Source organism: Triticum aestivum, chromosome 7B, assembly GCF_018294505.1.
Source record: "Triticum aestivum cultivar Chinese Spring chromosome 7B, IWGSC CS RefSeq v2.1, whole genome shotgun sequence".
In the NCBI taxonomy this organism is placed as follows: Eukaryota; Viridiplantae; Streptophyta; class Magnoliopsida; order Poales; family Poaceae; genus Triticum; species Triticum aestivum.
The window spans coordinates 633408914-633424598 of record NC_057813.1 but is presented as its reverse complement, the minus strand read 5'-3'; the positions used below and the strand labels follow the sequence as shown (position 1 = coordinate 633424598).

The following is a 15685-nucleotide window of genomic DNA, read 5'->3' as shown; positions in this document are numbered from 1 at the left end:
TCAATTACCAAAACCAAACATGGAGGCACCACATGTTCTTTCAAACTAGTATGTCTATATAAATTTTAGAGGCGACCTTCAATTGAAAAAAATTGAAGGCCGCCTCTAATATTTATATAGACATACTAGTTGATGATGTTCAATGTCTTCATGGGTCAGCATGTTGACAAAACATTCACGGATTGGGGTCCCAGTTTCTTTATTAAGAAGGTCATGGCTAACCCTGTGCCGCCTTGTAAGAGTGCCAACAAGTCCTTCCACAACATCATCTGCAAGTCTATGCATGTCTGTGAAGATAATATCTTGAAATATAACACACACATCGTCAGACACTAGCATTATGCCTGTGAGAAAACAAAAAAAACATGAATATTTAAAAAAGATTATTCTATATAGGAAATAAAAAATTAATAAGAAAAATAAAAAATGGCTCTGAAAAAATGAAGACAAAAGTTATATCAGGATTGTAATCATCCATCTTTTGATCACCCTATCCATTAAACACCTCAATGTTAAATAAGTTACCCCAAGCAACGGGATCAAAATGAACAATACTACCTAGCTCTATACTATGTGCTTGCACAAATACTCTCCAAAAAGCGCGGCAGATGTATGTCTTTGCATTGTGTTGCTCTATAAAAATTGCTCTGAGCTTCCATGAAAAGATCCACATGGCTATTCAAAGTTTCTCTAAAATAGTAGGGCACCACCTGATGATATTTTTGAGACTTAAACAAGCTTTAAAACACAAGAAAAAAAGGCTGTAAGAAAAAGCTAAAAAAAGTTAAACAATTACCATTAATTCTTCAAAACCTTCAACCATCGGTGCTTTGAATGATCACGTTCTCCTATCTAATCTCAACGACAAAATCCCTTAGGTTGATGATAGATGGAGCATTAATTTGCCATTTCCAGATTTTGGTACCTTGAGAAACAACAGAAGAAAACACATGCTTAGAATGCCATCATGTAAGACACACAAAAACTAAAAAAAAAATCATACTAGAAACACACACACACACACACACAAAATAACTTAAAAAATATCCCCCTCCTATCTTCCTGTTGTTGGTGACACTGATAGAATGTAACTACAAAAAAAAGCTCGGAGGAGTATTGCTTAGATTGGTGCCATCGCAAAACGAGTAATGTTTTTATAGAGGATAGATGCGGGAGACGTTGTGTTGATTGTGTGGTTGTGGAAATTCCTATTGATTCTCAAAACATAAAATAAGTTGGTCAAAACCCTAAAAATGAATGGTGCATGGCCGATGACTTTGGTGGACTAAATCCAACTGTGATTTTTTTTTAATAAAAAGATGACTGGTTGCCGGTTCCTATCCATGCGTGGCTATCGTTTTTTAAAATTTTCACCATGGGGGCTTTCTGCAAAATAGGTTCAAGTGAACCAAAGGTACAAGGGGCACAGGGGGAAGAGGTAAAGAAAAAGACGCACACTGACAACACACCTAGCAGGGGAGAACAAAGAAGGACAACAAAACACAACAAAGAGCACCACCGGCATCGGCCAGCTGAGACCAACCCACGGCGCTGCACCATCGACGCAATCGAAAGGCTCCAAGCAACCGAGACTGCACAACGCCGCGACACCACCAGTGTCACGGGGCACATCCGAAGGGTCACGCAAGGCTGAGATGACGCCACGGCACCCGTGTGCCACCGGTGTAGTCGAGGGGCGTCACCTAGCAGACCAAACCACGACACTGCACCGTCGACGCAATCGAAAGGCACCACGCATCCGAGACTGCACAACGCCGCAACACCACCTGTGTCGGGGGTACATTCGAAAAGGCACGCGAGGTCGAGACGACGCCACAACACCTATGTGCCACTGGCGTAGTCGCACGGCACCGCATAACAAAGACACACCAAGAAGCACTCGAGCACGATCACCGCCAAAGAAGAGCATAAAACCACCGTCGACCCCGAGCCGGCCGCACCACCACCAACGCAGCCACACTCCATCGCCACGAGTCATCGGTTACCACTAATAGTCATGGTCTCCAAGACGACGCCTCCAAGGAGGTAACGACGCCCCTGACACCGTCCTCGCCTTATCTAGCAAAACTAGATCTATGGCTATTGGTTTTGACCATCACGCAGAAACCTCCATCATTATCATCAAAATAACATATAATGAAAAATGTGGGGGAGTATGACCAACTCCCGGATTGATTCCCGGGCTTGCAACTAGGTTAAAAGAAAAACCAACACTATGAGTTACCTGTTTTGCATATAGAAATTGGGGTCTCAAGTGGAACAAAAACCTTTGACAAAATGCACAACATCATCATTACTACTGGTTCATGATCATCGTCATCATGAACTAGCATCATCAATCCTATGAACAAAATGCATATGAGAAGATAAAAATTCCTCTAGCAATGATGGTCAATGGCAGTGCAGCTCTGATCCGCTCTACGGCCTCACTTTCTGTGCAATTTAATTGAAGATTTAAAATTTTCATTAGTTTTGATAAATACTAAAATAGTTGCCCCTCTGGTCAAAATATTTTAGTAATTTTGGTAGTATACACACAAATTCAAATTATTTTTTGTATTTTTTAAAAAATTGGTTGGATCCCCTTCAAATTCAGTTGGAAATTTTGGTCCTTTGGACGAAATGAAAACCGAAATCACAGAATTTCAGTAAAATTCGATGATTTCGGCAAAAGCTGAGATATTTTTTTTTGAACATGTTCAAAAAAAAACCCGTCAGAAACATGCCATTATATCCTCATTTTCGAATTGAAGCCATTCATCTGGGCTTTAATTTCTCGTCTTCTTTATTCAATTAATGTTATGCTCCAAATCACAAATTGCCTAAATCTTAATAGGACATGGCGACCTTCAGCTCGAACTCCTCCCCGACGACCTGTGACAGCCCGCCGATGTGGGCGACGCCGCCGAGTCCTCCTGCGTTCTGGTACCGTGTGCCGGCTGGCGAGCTCGCATCCACCTCCGCGCCGTTGACGTGGACGGTGAGCTTCTTCGGCGCCGCGGGCGACCGGTGGCCCATGAGCACCACCTTGCTGATCACCAGCGTCCTGCTCTGTGCGTACGAGTTGTGCACCACCTCCGACCTCACTTTGATGGCCCCGTCGCTCCCCGTCGCGCAGCTGAACTTTACCAGGCTCCAATCGCTTCTACCGCCCATCTCCGGCGACTCGCCGTCGTCCAGGAAAAGGTCCCCGCTGGCCGTGCCGTCCTCCGCGAGCGCGACCAGGAGGTGGAACGCGGTCCGGCGCGCGCGCGACGTCGTCAGCGCGCTCTGCTGCAGCGGCAGGATGGTGCCGCCGGCCACGTGCACGTTCACCGTGTCGGCCGGCGCCGGGAGCGTGACGTGCTGACCGGTCTTCGTTGCGACGGTGAGGGAGTAGTCGTAGAGGCTGAACCACCGGCCGGCGGGGAAGTAGGCGTTGACGGTGGTGGCGCCCGGCTCGAGCACCGGCGAGACGAGCACGCCGCGGCCGAGCAGGAACTGCCTGTCCACGCCGTACGTGGCGACGTCTTGCGGGTAGGAGAAGAAGAGCGGCCGCGCGATGGGCGCCCCCGTCGTGTGCGCCTCGTACATGAGCGTGTAGAAGTAAGGCAGCAGCTGGTACCGGAGCCCGAGCGCCTTCCTCGCCGACGCCGCCACCGACGGCCACAGGTACAGCTCTCGCCGGACGGTGAAGATCGCCGAGTGGTCCCTCGAGAACGGGTAGAAGGCGCCGAGCTGGATCCACCGACGGCAGAGCTCCTCTGTCGTGTTGTTGTTGAAGCCGCAGATGTCGGCGCCGATCATGGGCATGCCGAACAGGCCGAAGCTGAGCATGGTGTTGATGGAGTAGCGGAGGTCGCCCCACGTCGCGGCGTTGTCGCCAGTCCAGTGCGCCGTGTACCGGCCGGAGCCGACGAAGGTGGACCTGCTGAGCACGAAGGGGCGGCGGCCGGTGTCCCTCAGCAGCGCGCGGTGCGTGGCGCGGGCCTCGAGGAGGCCGAAGAGGTTGTGCGCGTCGTACTCGGTGACGCCGCCGTAGTGCACGGCGGAGGCCGGCACCGTCTTGTTGTTGATGGGGCGGTGGTCGCCGTGGTTGTTGATCCGGTAGGGCGGGTCGTCGAGCGCGTTCATCGGCTCCGGGTTGTAGAAGTTGGAGATCTCGTTCATGTCGATCCACAGCCCGTCGACGGGGATGGTCCGGCGGAAGAGGGAGATCTCCCGCGCCCAGAACTCGGCGGAGCGCGGGTGCATGAAGTCCGGGAAGTAGACGTCGCCCGGCCACACGTTGCCGAGGAAGTTGGTGCCGTTCCGCTTCAGGAAGATGTCCTGCTGCATCCCGCGGACGAACGTCCCGTACGTCGCGTCGATGCGGATCCCTGTCATCATCAATCAAATAAATAAATCAGCGACGGTGCCACCATTTTTACAGCTCCATTTTGGTGTCGTGTGTATTTATGTACCTGGGTCTAGGATGAGGACGTATTTCTGGGCGTTCCGGTGAAGCCGGTCGACGAACGGCCGGAGCTCGGCGGCGGTGAAGTTGACGCGGTCCAGGGTGAAGTCCTTGAACCCGTCCATGTAGTCGATGTCCGTCCACATCACCTCCAGCGGGATCCTGGCCTTGGCGTAGCCGGCCACCACGCGCTCCAGGTCAGACACGTTCAGGTACCCGTACCGGCACTGGTGGAACCCTGCAACCAACCAGCATTCGCCATGGCCGTTCAGTTCATTCAGATGCAAGAAGAAACAGAGCACGTAGCGTGCAGAGTACAAGCAGATGAAGGGCAATGTTGCGGCGTACCGAAGGACCAGTACGGCATGGGGGCAGGGCGGCCGATGAGCTGGGTGTACTGGTCGACGACGGCGAGCGGGGAGGGGCCGGCGAAGAAGTAGAAGTCGAGGACGCCGCCAATGACCTTGTAGGTGAGGTAGGACCCGCCGTAGAGCACGTCCATGCCGTTGCTGCTGAGCAGGAGCACGCCGTGCGCGGTCCCCGGCGGCCGCACGTCCATGTAGAAGGGGTGCGAGCCGTAGAGGTTGACGTCCACGTAGGCCGCGCCGATGTCCGCGTTCCAGAGCGTGAAGGTGTCGTTGTGCCGCAGCCGGAACGAGCGCTTCGTCTGCTCGCCCAGCCCGTACAGCGACGCCCGGCCGGCCGGCAGCGCCGACGTCACCTCCAGGTACTTGTCCCGGAAGACGAGGCCGGGGGCGGTGTCGAAGAGGACGTCGCCGGTGGAGCGGCGGGACACGGTGAAGCGGAACGGGGAGGCGTGGACGGTGAGGACGAGGTCGGACCCCGTGGCGGACAGGACGCGGCTGCCCTGGAGCGGCGTCGAGGAGGCGGGCGGCGCGTCGTGGAGGACGTCCTCCGGCGCCGGGCGCGGGAGGATGTCCTGCGGCACCTCCCATCGCGGGTGGTCCGCGTCGGTGATGCGCACGCGCAGCCGGCTGTCCGTCTCGAGGCTGCCATCGGCATCAAAAACGAAAAAGTAAGTGAATGGACAAAAACATAATTACAAGTGGGATATCACAGTGGTCGCATGGCCTAATGGATAAGGCGCTCGCCTCCGGAGCGGGAGATTCTGGGTTCGAGTCCCAGTGTGATCGGTCACTGTAATTTTTTGCCCCCTTTCCGTGCACTCCTGCTGTTTTTTTTTTCTTTCAGCTCGACGGTCTAATGAACTCGAAGAATTCACAAGCAGAATTGGCACATTTTTCTGAAGGAACAGCAATCCCAACGAGTAGTGCAGATCGATGATCAAACTAATCACTGCTTACGCCCGGCGAGAGTCCAAGATCAACTCAAGCCATGAAGCTAAGGCTCATCAAGTCGCCATGCTTCCAAGTCCTAGTTAACTGGCTGCCTACGCATGGATGGATCGTATCGTATCATATCCACAACACACTTGCCTTGCAGTGAGGCGGAGCCTCTGGACACCAGTCCCGACCGCCGCGTCCACCGGCGTCTCGTCGGCGAGCGCAAGCTCCAGCCGCGCCGACAGAGCGCTCCCCGACTGGGTCACCGACACGACGTCGTACCCGCCGCCGCCGCCGCTATCGCCCCTCGTCGAGGCGACGGCCAGGGGGAGGAAGACGACGAGGAGGAGAATCGTCAGGGGTGGATGGCAATTAGCTGCCGCCAACGGCGTCGCCATCGGAGCACGCGAAGGCGAAGGGAAGCGGCGCCGGTGTGTGTGTGCAGCGAAAGGAGGCCGGCCGGGCCAGCTAACAGTGAGTGCAAGAGAGATCGGGCTTCGCCAATAAATAATCAGCATCGACCAGCCGAGCCAATCAGTCGGTCAGGGATGGATAGCGATTTTGTCGGAGAAAAATAAATAAAACAGATCCTTGGTTTCTTCAGAGGAAGGACACTGGTCTGCTGAACTGACACAGCACGGCGCTTTCGACCGGTCTATTTAGCAGATCACGAACACGATACGCGATGTGCTCCTTTGAATATTGCTTCCTGGACTAATTAACTAGCAGTAAAAGGCCCTGAGCTTTCTGTTTTGCAGGCTGGAGGGCAGCATAAATTTTACTGCAGTGTTTACTTCTGTAAGGTGCATTGGCTTGACGTGGTATCAGTGAGCTAAATGGAATCAACTCGTAATGTTAATCGCACAGTTTAGTTTCTCGTGTATAGAAGAATATTAGAGCTGCTAATTTGCTACAGTCGTGAAAAATATTACAGCACAATCACTTGCTGCACCGTCTAAAAAGTTAATCAGAATAAAAAGCAACCCAGGGACAAATCTGAAGAACAAGGTCTGGGCAGATCGAGATAGCGCCAATAATTTCGATCCGTTTTAGAAAAGAGATGGAGGAGGATCTGTTTCTATAAATGGATTCCTGACGAGATCATATACGTGCAAGTTGTTGGCTACAGTGGTTTCAGCATCGTATCGTGTCAAGAGCTAAAAGATCAGGATAACAATAACTAATATGTGCCGTTGCGTTGTTGTTGGATCTATAATTTACTACTCCCTCCGTTCCTAAATATAAGTACTTTTAAAGATTCCACTGTAGACTACATACAAAGCAAAATGAATAAATCTACACTCAAAAATATGTTTATATACATCCGTATGTAGTTTGTACCAACTGTGCCTCTGGTTTTGGAGGCTGAAGGGCAGTGGTGCCCGATCCAAATGTTAGATAGAATGGAAAAAAAATGTTAGATAAATACTAGAGCTGCTAACTTGCTACAGTCACATACGAAATACTATTAAGTAGTATTTGTACCAACTGCAAAGTTAACCAGCCAAAAAAGAGCAATCCACTGACAAATCTGAATGACAAGGTCTGGGCAGATCGAAGATAGGGCCAATAATTTTGATCGTTTTTGGGAAAGAATTGGAGGAGGATCTGTTTCTATAATTGGATTCCTGACAATATCATATGCGTGCAAGTTGCTGGCTACAGTGGTTTCAGCATCGTATCGTGTCAAGATCTAAAATATCAGGATAACAATAGCTAATCTGTGCCGTTGAGTTATTGTTGGATCTATAATATACTACTCCAGTATTAGTATTTTTACTGCCAGTAGCTGTTGGACTGGTTCACTGGTGGTAAGTTTTGTGGACACAAATGATGTTCATTACTTAATCTGAACTGTTTTATTTTTGTAAGCAGTATATATAGTAGGGCGGCCCGGTGCATGTAGCTCCCGCTTGCGCAGGGTCCGGGGAAGGGTTCAACCACTTTGGGTCTATAAGCATATATAGTAGCTTCACTTTTATGTAGTTTGTAAGACACTGTATCACTGTTTATGGCCTTTGTGGGCTTTATTAATTGATGAAAGCTGGACGATTCCTTGTGCCTTTTACCTAAAAGAAAGTCAAATACCGCTAATCATTTTTTTCCTACAAGAAAGTTAGTTGGGGCTACACTGTTTGAAGATACCACTGAAAGTCTCACTCTCCTCTAATTCGACTAGTAGAAAGAAAAATTGCAACTTTGTTTACACTGAAGGAAAAAATGTGCACATCTATGAAAGAATGCAATTGGTGTAAGAGCAAACTGTGCTTGTCATCGGAATTTCTTTTTTTTTTCTATATCAAATGAGTTTTAAGAAAATCACCGTCAACTTGGACAAAGATGGTCCAGGAATGTGGTTGAATTGGCACACGTACACAAAATTAGAATTTTTCTAGTAAGAAAGGGTGTGTAGGTTAACCATGCAAAGCTTATGCTTCAATCTCAACGTCTTTGTAGGATTCTCTCTTAAGAATTAACAAAAAATGTGAAAATAAATAAAGAAAGTTTGTTTTTAATAAAATATACGAAAGTAGAAGTTGAATAGATGATTCGGGAATTGACGGTAGAATCATATATACCTAAATAATTGATCCCCACTATTCTATTTCTTTTAACATGCGCATATGTCACATCACCACATACGCCATCTCATTAGTTCTTTTTTCCTTCTATTTATTCAGTTGCTCGCTCCATCCTCACTATTAGAGCATCTCCATCCTCAGTATTTTTCCTGCCAGTAGCTGTTGGACTGGTTCACTGGTGGTAAGTTTTGTGGACACAAATGATCTTCATTACTTAATCTGAATTGTTTTATTTTTGTAAGCATATATAGTAGGGCAGCCCGATGCATGCAGCCCCCGCTTGCGCAGGGTCCGGGGAAGGGTTCGACCACTTTGGGTCTATAAGCATATATAGGAGCTTCACTTTTATTTAGTTTGTAAGACACTGTATCACTGTTTATGGCCTTTGTGGAGTTTATTAATTGATGAAAGCTGGACGATTCCTTGTGCCTTTTATCTAAAAGAAAGTCAAATACTGCTATTTTTTTCCTAAAAGAAAGTTAGATGGGGCTACATTGTTTGAAGCTACCACTGAAAGTCTCACTCTCCTCTAATTCGACTGATAGAGAGAAAAATTGCAACTTTGTTTACTCAAAAGGAAAATTTTGCACATCTATGAAAGAATGCAATTGGTGTGAGAGCAACCTGCACTTCTCACCGGGATTTCATTTTTCTATATCAAATGAATTTAAGAAACTCACTGTCAACTTGGACAAAGATGGTCCAGAAATGTGGTTGAATTGGCACATGTAAACAAAATTAGAATTGTTCTAGTAAGGACGGGTGTGTAGGTTAACCATGCAAAGCTTATGCTTCAATCTCAGCGTCTTTGTCGGATTCTCTCTTAAGAATTAACAAAAAAAATGTGGAAAATATTAAGAAAATTTAGTTTTTTAATAAAATATACGAAAGTAGAAGCTGAAGTAAGTGTAATCTACATGATTCGGGAATTGAGGGTGGAATCATATAGACCTAAGTAATTGATCCCCGCTACTTTGTTTTTTCCAACATGCACATACGTCACCTCACCGCACACACCATCTCATTAGTTGTTTTTCTTCTTCTATTTATTCAGTTGCTCGCTCCATCCTCACTATTAATTCTTCCTACCCCCATTCAACACATCCACATATCATTTGCGGTACCGGACAGAGCTACTTGCAATATAGTTTTGTTTTGAAAGAAGCCGGTGAATGACAAAGCAAACAGTGTGTAGTCTGGAACTGCACGGACCATGCTCGCATATATCTCCGATGATGTGAGCTTGTGACCACCTTATCAGCACCGCCTTTATTTTGTTGGCTTTCCTTTGGACGGCAAGGGTTGTGCACTTGTGCGAGCATGCATGCGTGGGCCAAAAGATGGCGACGGTACGCGTATGTAATGTAGGAGTACGTGACACATCATCTACTCCTACTAGGCTACTACAGTGTAGCTGCCTTTCGCCGTGTGACCGTTCGTTGATGCCGACGGACGATACGTACGGGTGTGTGCGTGACATCTCATCCACCAGCGTAGCTGACTGTTCTTTGATAGATGCCGGCACAAGTCTTTGGATTGTCTTCGTTGTGTTGTAGCTAGTCCTGGGTCTGGACCAAAATCATTAGTGGCTGTGATGTACTGCTGGGCATCGGAATCAACTTTGGTCACGCTCGATCGTGAGTAATCCGACACGCGGACTGGATTCGAATCAGTACGTACTACGAATTAGATTCTCCCCACTACACGAGGTCCACACCGCGCTTGTCTGGCGCGGAAAAAACAAGTACTCCAGCATGTCTGAACGAACGTACCGGGCGTACACGGCGAGCCTCTGCACGTCGCCGGTGGACGACACGCCGCCGGTGGCGGCGGCGGCCTCGGCGCGCAGCCGCCTCCCTCCCTCGTCCACCGCGACGCGGGCAACACGGTATCCGCCGGCGGCGAGCTGCTCCTCCTCCTGGGAGGAGCATAAGCGCGACGCAAACAAGCAGAGACACAAACAGAGGAGCAGCAGCGACCGCGTCGCCATCGGGTCGGGTTGGTGTGTGTGTGCCGGCCTTGCGCTTGTCGCTGTGTCCATCGGGGAGCGACGGCACCTGTACTTATAGAATCCTCGGCCGTCCAAATGGACCAATCGCGGCCGCTTTGGTTGGCCGGTTGGTTTGGTGCCATGCATGGCATGGCATGGGGGAGACGCGAGAGATCAAGGAATCCGGCCGTTGCCGGGCACCGCCCAGGGTAACGGCATGGCGCGGTACCGGTCTTCCTTCCAGAGCCCTCGGCGGCTGCTGCGACCGATGCATCGGGGCCGGTGCCGGCGATAAGATCCAGTGGGCGGTTCCTTGCCGCAACGGTGGCGCGCGGGGCGTGTGGTCTACGGGTGAGCACGTACGCAGACTCCCGCTGACCGGCCGGCCTCCTCACTCCTCTCTGCGCGCGTTTCTTAATTCAATCAATCGTCCGTGTAAGATATGCTAGGCTGGCGCGTATTTCGAGCGTATACGGCAGCGTGGATTTTCAAAGGCCGCACATTTTCTCTGGCTCGACGTGCTAACTTTTTTTCATGGTAATACGTGTCTCATTCATATTATCTCTCAACCTCCGCGCCGAAGCTGAAGGAAACATCGTCGCAACAGCGGGGCACGAGGACACAGATCAACCACGAGGATGCCGCCGCTGTCACACCATCCCTGCTTGAATAGATTGGTTTCCAAATCCATCGCCAACCATAGGACCGATGGTCTCGTCAGGGAAGGATCCGAGTAATCTTTATTTAGCGCCGTCATCGTCGCCGCCGAAGCCAAGACGATGAATAGCCTAAAGACCTAGACTACGAGGAAGTAAGAACGATCGACACGCGTGGATCCGACGACCTCTTCACCACCGACGACCGAGGTCGCCGGCGGAGGGGAGCCGCCGGAGGGCGGCGTTGGAAGATTGGCCTCTCCTGGTGGCGGCTAGGGTTCCAGCCGCGACGGACGAGAGGAAAATAGTCGCGCTCTGTGCTAACCTTGAGATGAGCCCACATGCATTCTGGATCTATAAGCATAAGATGACGACAAGAGCTTTCTATGTAACTTATGAAAAGGCTGAGGTGGTCAGATTTGGTTGGGAGAAAAAACAGGCCCAGGCCCATCTCACTAGTAGAAAACAGGGCTTTGTTTCAGGCCGGGCCAACCCATTAGTCCCGGTTCAGCCCAGAACCGGGACCCAGGAGGCATAGGTCCCGGTTCGTGAGGCCAGGGGGCCGGCCGGGTCATCGTGGGACATTGGTCCCGGTTCATCTGGTACCTTTGGTCCCGGTTCGAAGCTTGAACCGGGACCAATGTGCTTCGCTCCTGGCCCACCATCATTGGTTCCTGTTGGTGGCTTGAACCGGGACCAGAGGGTGTTCTTTAGTCCCGGTTCTAGCCACGAACCGGGACCAATGAGATGCCTATATATACCCTTGCCCGCGAGCAGAGCAGTGGAGTGCTTTGTTTTTTTGTGAGAGGTGTGTTGTGCTCTAGCTCACCTCCTATGCGGATGAGGTGTTCGATGAAATGCCCGAGCCACACTTAAGCTTTCTCCTCTCGAAGCTCCTTGTCCAAACTCCATTTTACTCCAGATTTGTCTAGGTTTGGCGGCCTGTCCTGTCCCGTCCCCGTCCTCACCGCCGTTGATCGCCCGCACTGATCTCGTCGCCTGCACCACTGTGGTGAGCCTCTTGATCTTATCTTCTTTCTAAAGAAGTTTTTACTTGTATGATTTAGACAGATACTTGTGTACATTTCTTACTTATTATTGTTTATTATTATATAGTGTGATGGTTTTGGTATCCGCCTCCGTCGGCCCTCGTCCTGTCTATGATTCAGATGTGGTATATATATTTTCTTTTAGAACTATTAGTTTCATTTAGTATTTATAACAATTATGCCGACCAACGTGACATAGATTTTTTATCTACGAGGTATGTGAACCGGAAATTCCAACCGACCCTATTGTCGAGCGGTTAAATTTAGTTGAAGAAGAAAATAATTACTTGAAGGAAAAACTGAAAAAAATGAGGAGGAGAAGATGATATTGGAGTTGCATGTTGCGGATGTCGTCAATGATCACAAGATCAAGATGGATGCAATACGCTTGAAGATTAGAAAGATTAGAAAATATGCCATTCATACTGAGGCTTGGTATCATTATGCCATTGGATCAATTGTTACCTTGGTTGCGGTTATGATCGCATTTGTTGTTGCATTGAAATGTTTTACATAGTTTCAATGTATGGTTTAATTAGATGCTCTGGAGAGCTATATGTTGTTCAATAAGAACTATGTATGTACTTTGGGTTTAATGTGATGATGAACTTCTATTAATTTGGTCACTTATCTATTCATGATGTACGCAGAGATGAACCGACAATGGATGTACGGTAACAGATGCACCTCCGAGTACATTAAGGGCGTGAATAATTTTCTCGCAGTGGCTGAGGCAAACAAGCAGAATGGTTTTATGTGTTGTCCATGCCCTATATGTGGGAATACGAGGTCTTACTCTGACTCGAAAACCCTTCACACCCACCTTCTTTATAAGGGTTTCATGCCACACTATAATGTTTGGACCAAGCATGGAGAAAGAGGGGTTATGATGGAAGACAACAAAGAAGAAGAAGATGATGACAAATATCTGCCCCCTGAATATGGTGATGCTGCAACGGGGGAAGCTGAAGATCAAGAGGAACCAGACGATGTGCCCGATGATGATCTTCACCGGGTCATTGTTGATGCAAAGAGACAGTGCGAAAGTGTAAAGGAGAAGCTGAAGCTTGATCGCATGTTAGAGGATCACAAAAAGGGTTGTATCCCAATTGCTAAGATGGCAACACAAAGCTCGGGACCGTACTGGAATTGCTGCAGCGGAAGGCAGAGAATGGTATGCCTGACAAAGGATTTGAGAAGCTACTGAAAATATTGAAGAAGAAGCTTCCAAAGGATAACGAATTGCCCGACAGTAGTATGCAGCAAAGAAGGTCGTATGCCCTCTAGGATTGGAGGTACAGAAGATACATGCATGCCCTAATGACTGCATCCTCTACTGCGATGTGTACGAGGATTTGAACGCATGCCCAGTATGCAGTGCATTGCGGTATAAGATCAGACGAGATGACCCTGGTGATGTTAACAGCGAGCGCCCCAGGAAGAGGGTTCCTGCCAAGGTGATGTGGTATGCTCCTATAATACCACGGTTGAAACGCCTATTCAGAAACAAAGAGCATGCCAAGTTGATGCGATGGCACAAAGAGGACCATAAGAAAGACGAGAAGTTGAGAGCACCCGCTGACGGGTCGCAGTGGAGAAAAATCGAGAGAAAGTACTGGGAGGAGTTTGCAGGTGACGCAAGGAACGTATGGTTTGGTTTAAGCGCGGATGGCATTAATCCTTTTGGGTAGCAGAGCAGCAATCATAGCACCTGACCCGTGACTCTATGTATCTATAACCTTCCTCATTGGCTGTGCATGAAGCGGAAGTTCATTATGATGCCAGTTCTCATCCAAGGTCCTAAGCAACCCGACAACGACATTTATGTGTACCTAAGGCCATTAGTTGAAAAACTTTTACAGCCGTGGATTGGAAATGGTGTACGTGTGTGGGATGAGCACAAACAGAAGGGATTTGACCTGCATGCGTTGCTGTTTGTAACCATCAACGATTGGCCTGCTCTCAGTAACCTTTCAGGACAGACAAACAAGGGATACCACGCATGCACACATTGTTTAGATGACACCGAAAGTATATACCTGGACAAATGCAGGAAGAATGTGTACCTTGGGCATTGTCGATTTCTTCCGACCAACCATCAATGTCGAAAGAAAGGCAAGAATTTCAAAGGCGAGGCAGATCACTGGAAGAAGCCCACCATGCGTACCAGTGATCACGTACTTGCTATGGTGAATGATTTAAAAGTAATCTTCAAAAAGGGTCCCGACAGACTTCTGTTTCAAATGAAGCTGAGGGACACGCACCCATGTGGAAGAAGAAATCTATATTTTGGGACCTACCCGACTGGAAATACCTAGAGGTCCGCTCTTCAACCAACGTGATGCACGTGACGAAGAACCTTTGCATGAACCTGCTAGGCTTCTTGGGCGTGTATGGGAAGACAAAAGATACACCGGAGGCATGAGAGGACCTGCAACATTTGCACGAAAAAGACGGCATGCCTCCAAAGCAGTATGAAGGTCCTGCCAGCTATGCTCTTACCAAAGAAGAGAAGGAAATCTTCTTTCAATGCCTGCTCAGTATGAAGGTCCTGTCTGGCTACTCGTCGAATATAAAGAGAATAATAAATATGGCTATTGGGGATATACCCCGCGGTATGACCCGGCCGGAGTCGTAACCCGGCCGGGACTTGGTAAACCGGCAGACAGTTAAGACAAATGGCTAAGACAGACGGTAAACCGACGAGTGTTAAACCGGCAGAGTTAAGACAGATGGAAGCACCGGCAGGTGTTAAGTCAATCATAACCCGACAAACGTTGTTAAACCGGCAGACAATGTTAAACCAGCAGACGTTGTTAAACCGGCAGACAATGTTAAATCGGCAGGCAATGTTAAACCGACAGACGTTAAGAAGCCCAGGAAGGGAAGTCAAAATAGTTTAAGTCTTAGTCCAAGATGGACTCTACATGTAACCCGCCCCTCAACTTATATAAGGAGGGGCAGGGCTCCCCAAAGGGGGGGGGGAAGTAAGAAACAATCTCTAGGGCTAGATACAACTAGAGGAGAGCCGATTTACGGCGACTCCCTCGTGATGATAATGAGATCTAGCCTCAAACAACATGTAGGGTTGTTACCGGATGATGTTTCCCAGGGCCCGAAGCTGTCTAAACCATTGTCTTGTGTTGCGTCTCTCGATTTCGCTCAACCCCTCTCAAGCTACCACGTAGATGCGTTGGCCTCGCGATTAAGTCCTCACACTAAGGACATCTGACGTGTTAATTCTACGACAATAGCAGAGAAAATAAGTTCCATAGCCTAAAGTCTCATGACTACCACGTGATTATGACGCACCTGCTTCTGGTTGCATTGAGGGGGCTTCTACCAGAAAACGTTCGATTAGCCATTGTGAAGCTATGTTAATTCCTTAATGCAATCTCTAAGAAGGTGATCGATCCAGAAATCCTACCAAGGTTAAGGAGTGATGTGGCGCAACGTCTTGTCACTTTCGAGCTGGGATTCCCACCATCCTTCTTCAATATCATGACGCACGTCCTAGTTCATCTAGTCGATGAAATTGTCATTCTGGGCCCTGTATTTCTACACAATATTTTCCCCTTTGAGAGGTTCATGGGAGTCCTAAAGAAATATGCCCGTAACTGCGCTAGGCCAGAAGGAAGAATCTCGCCA

At 48.7% G+C, this 15685-nt stretch overlaps 1 protein-coding gene and 1 non-coding gene across 3 annotated transcripts; one reads left to right on the top strand and one right to left on the bottom strand.

Moving 5' to 3' along the window:
* Nucleotides 1-2760: 2760 nt before the first annotated feature.
* On the bottom strand, nt 2761-10383 carry LOC123156676 (alpha-glucosidase). Of its 2 annotated transcripts, none has more exons than XM_044574834.1 (4): nt 10115-10383; nt 4805-5466; nt 4464-4694; nt 2761-4379 (listed from the first exon to the last, which is right to left on the bottom strand). In XM_044574834.1, exons 1-4 carry the CDS (start codon nt 10381-10383, stop codon nt 2851-2853), a joined length of 2691 nt encoding a protein of 896 aa, XP_044430769.1. In that variant the 3' UTR covers nt 2761-2850. The 2 variants fall into 2 exon arrangements, with proteins under 2 accessions (XP_044430769.1, XP_044430768.1); XM_044574833.1 differs by lacking the exon at nt 10115-10383 and adding an exon at nt 5914-6260.
* TRNAR-CCG (transfer RNA arginine (anticodon CCG)) lies at nt 5538-5610 on the top strand. The gene has a single exon. It is a non-coding gene; the product is annotated as a tRNA-Arg (tRNA).
* Nucleotides 10384-15685: the final 5302 nt, after the last annotated feature.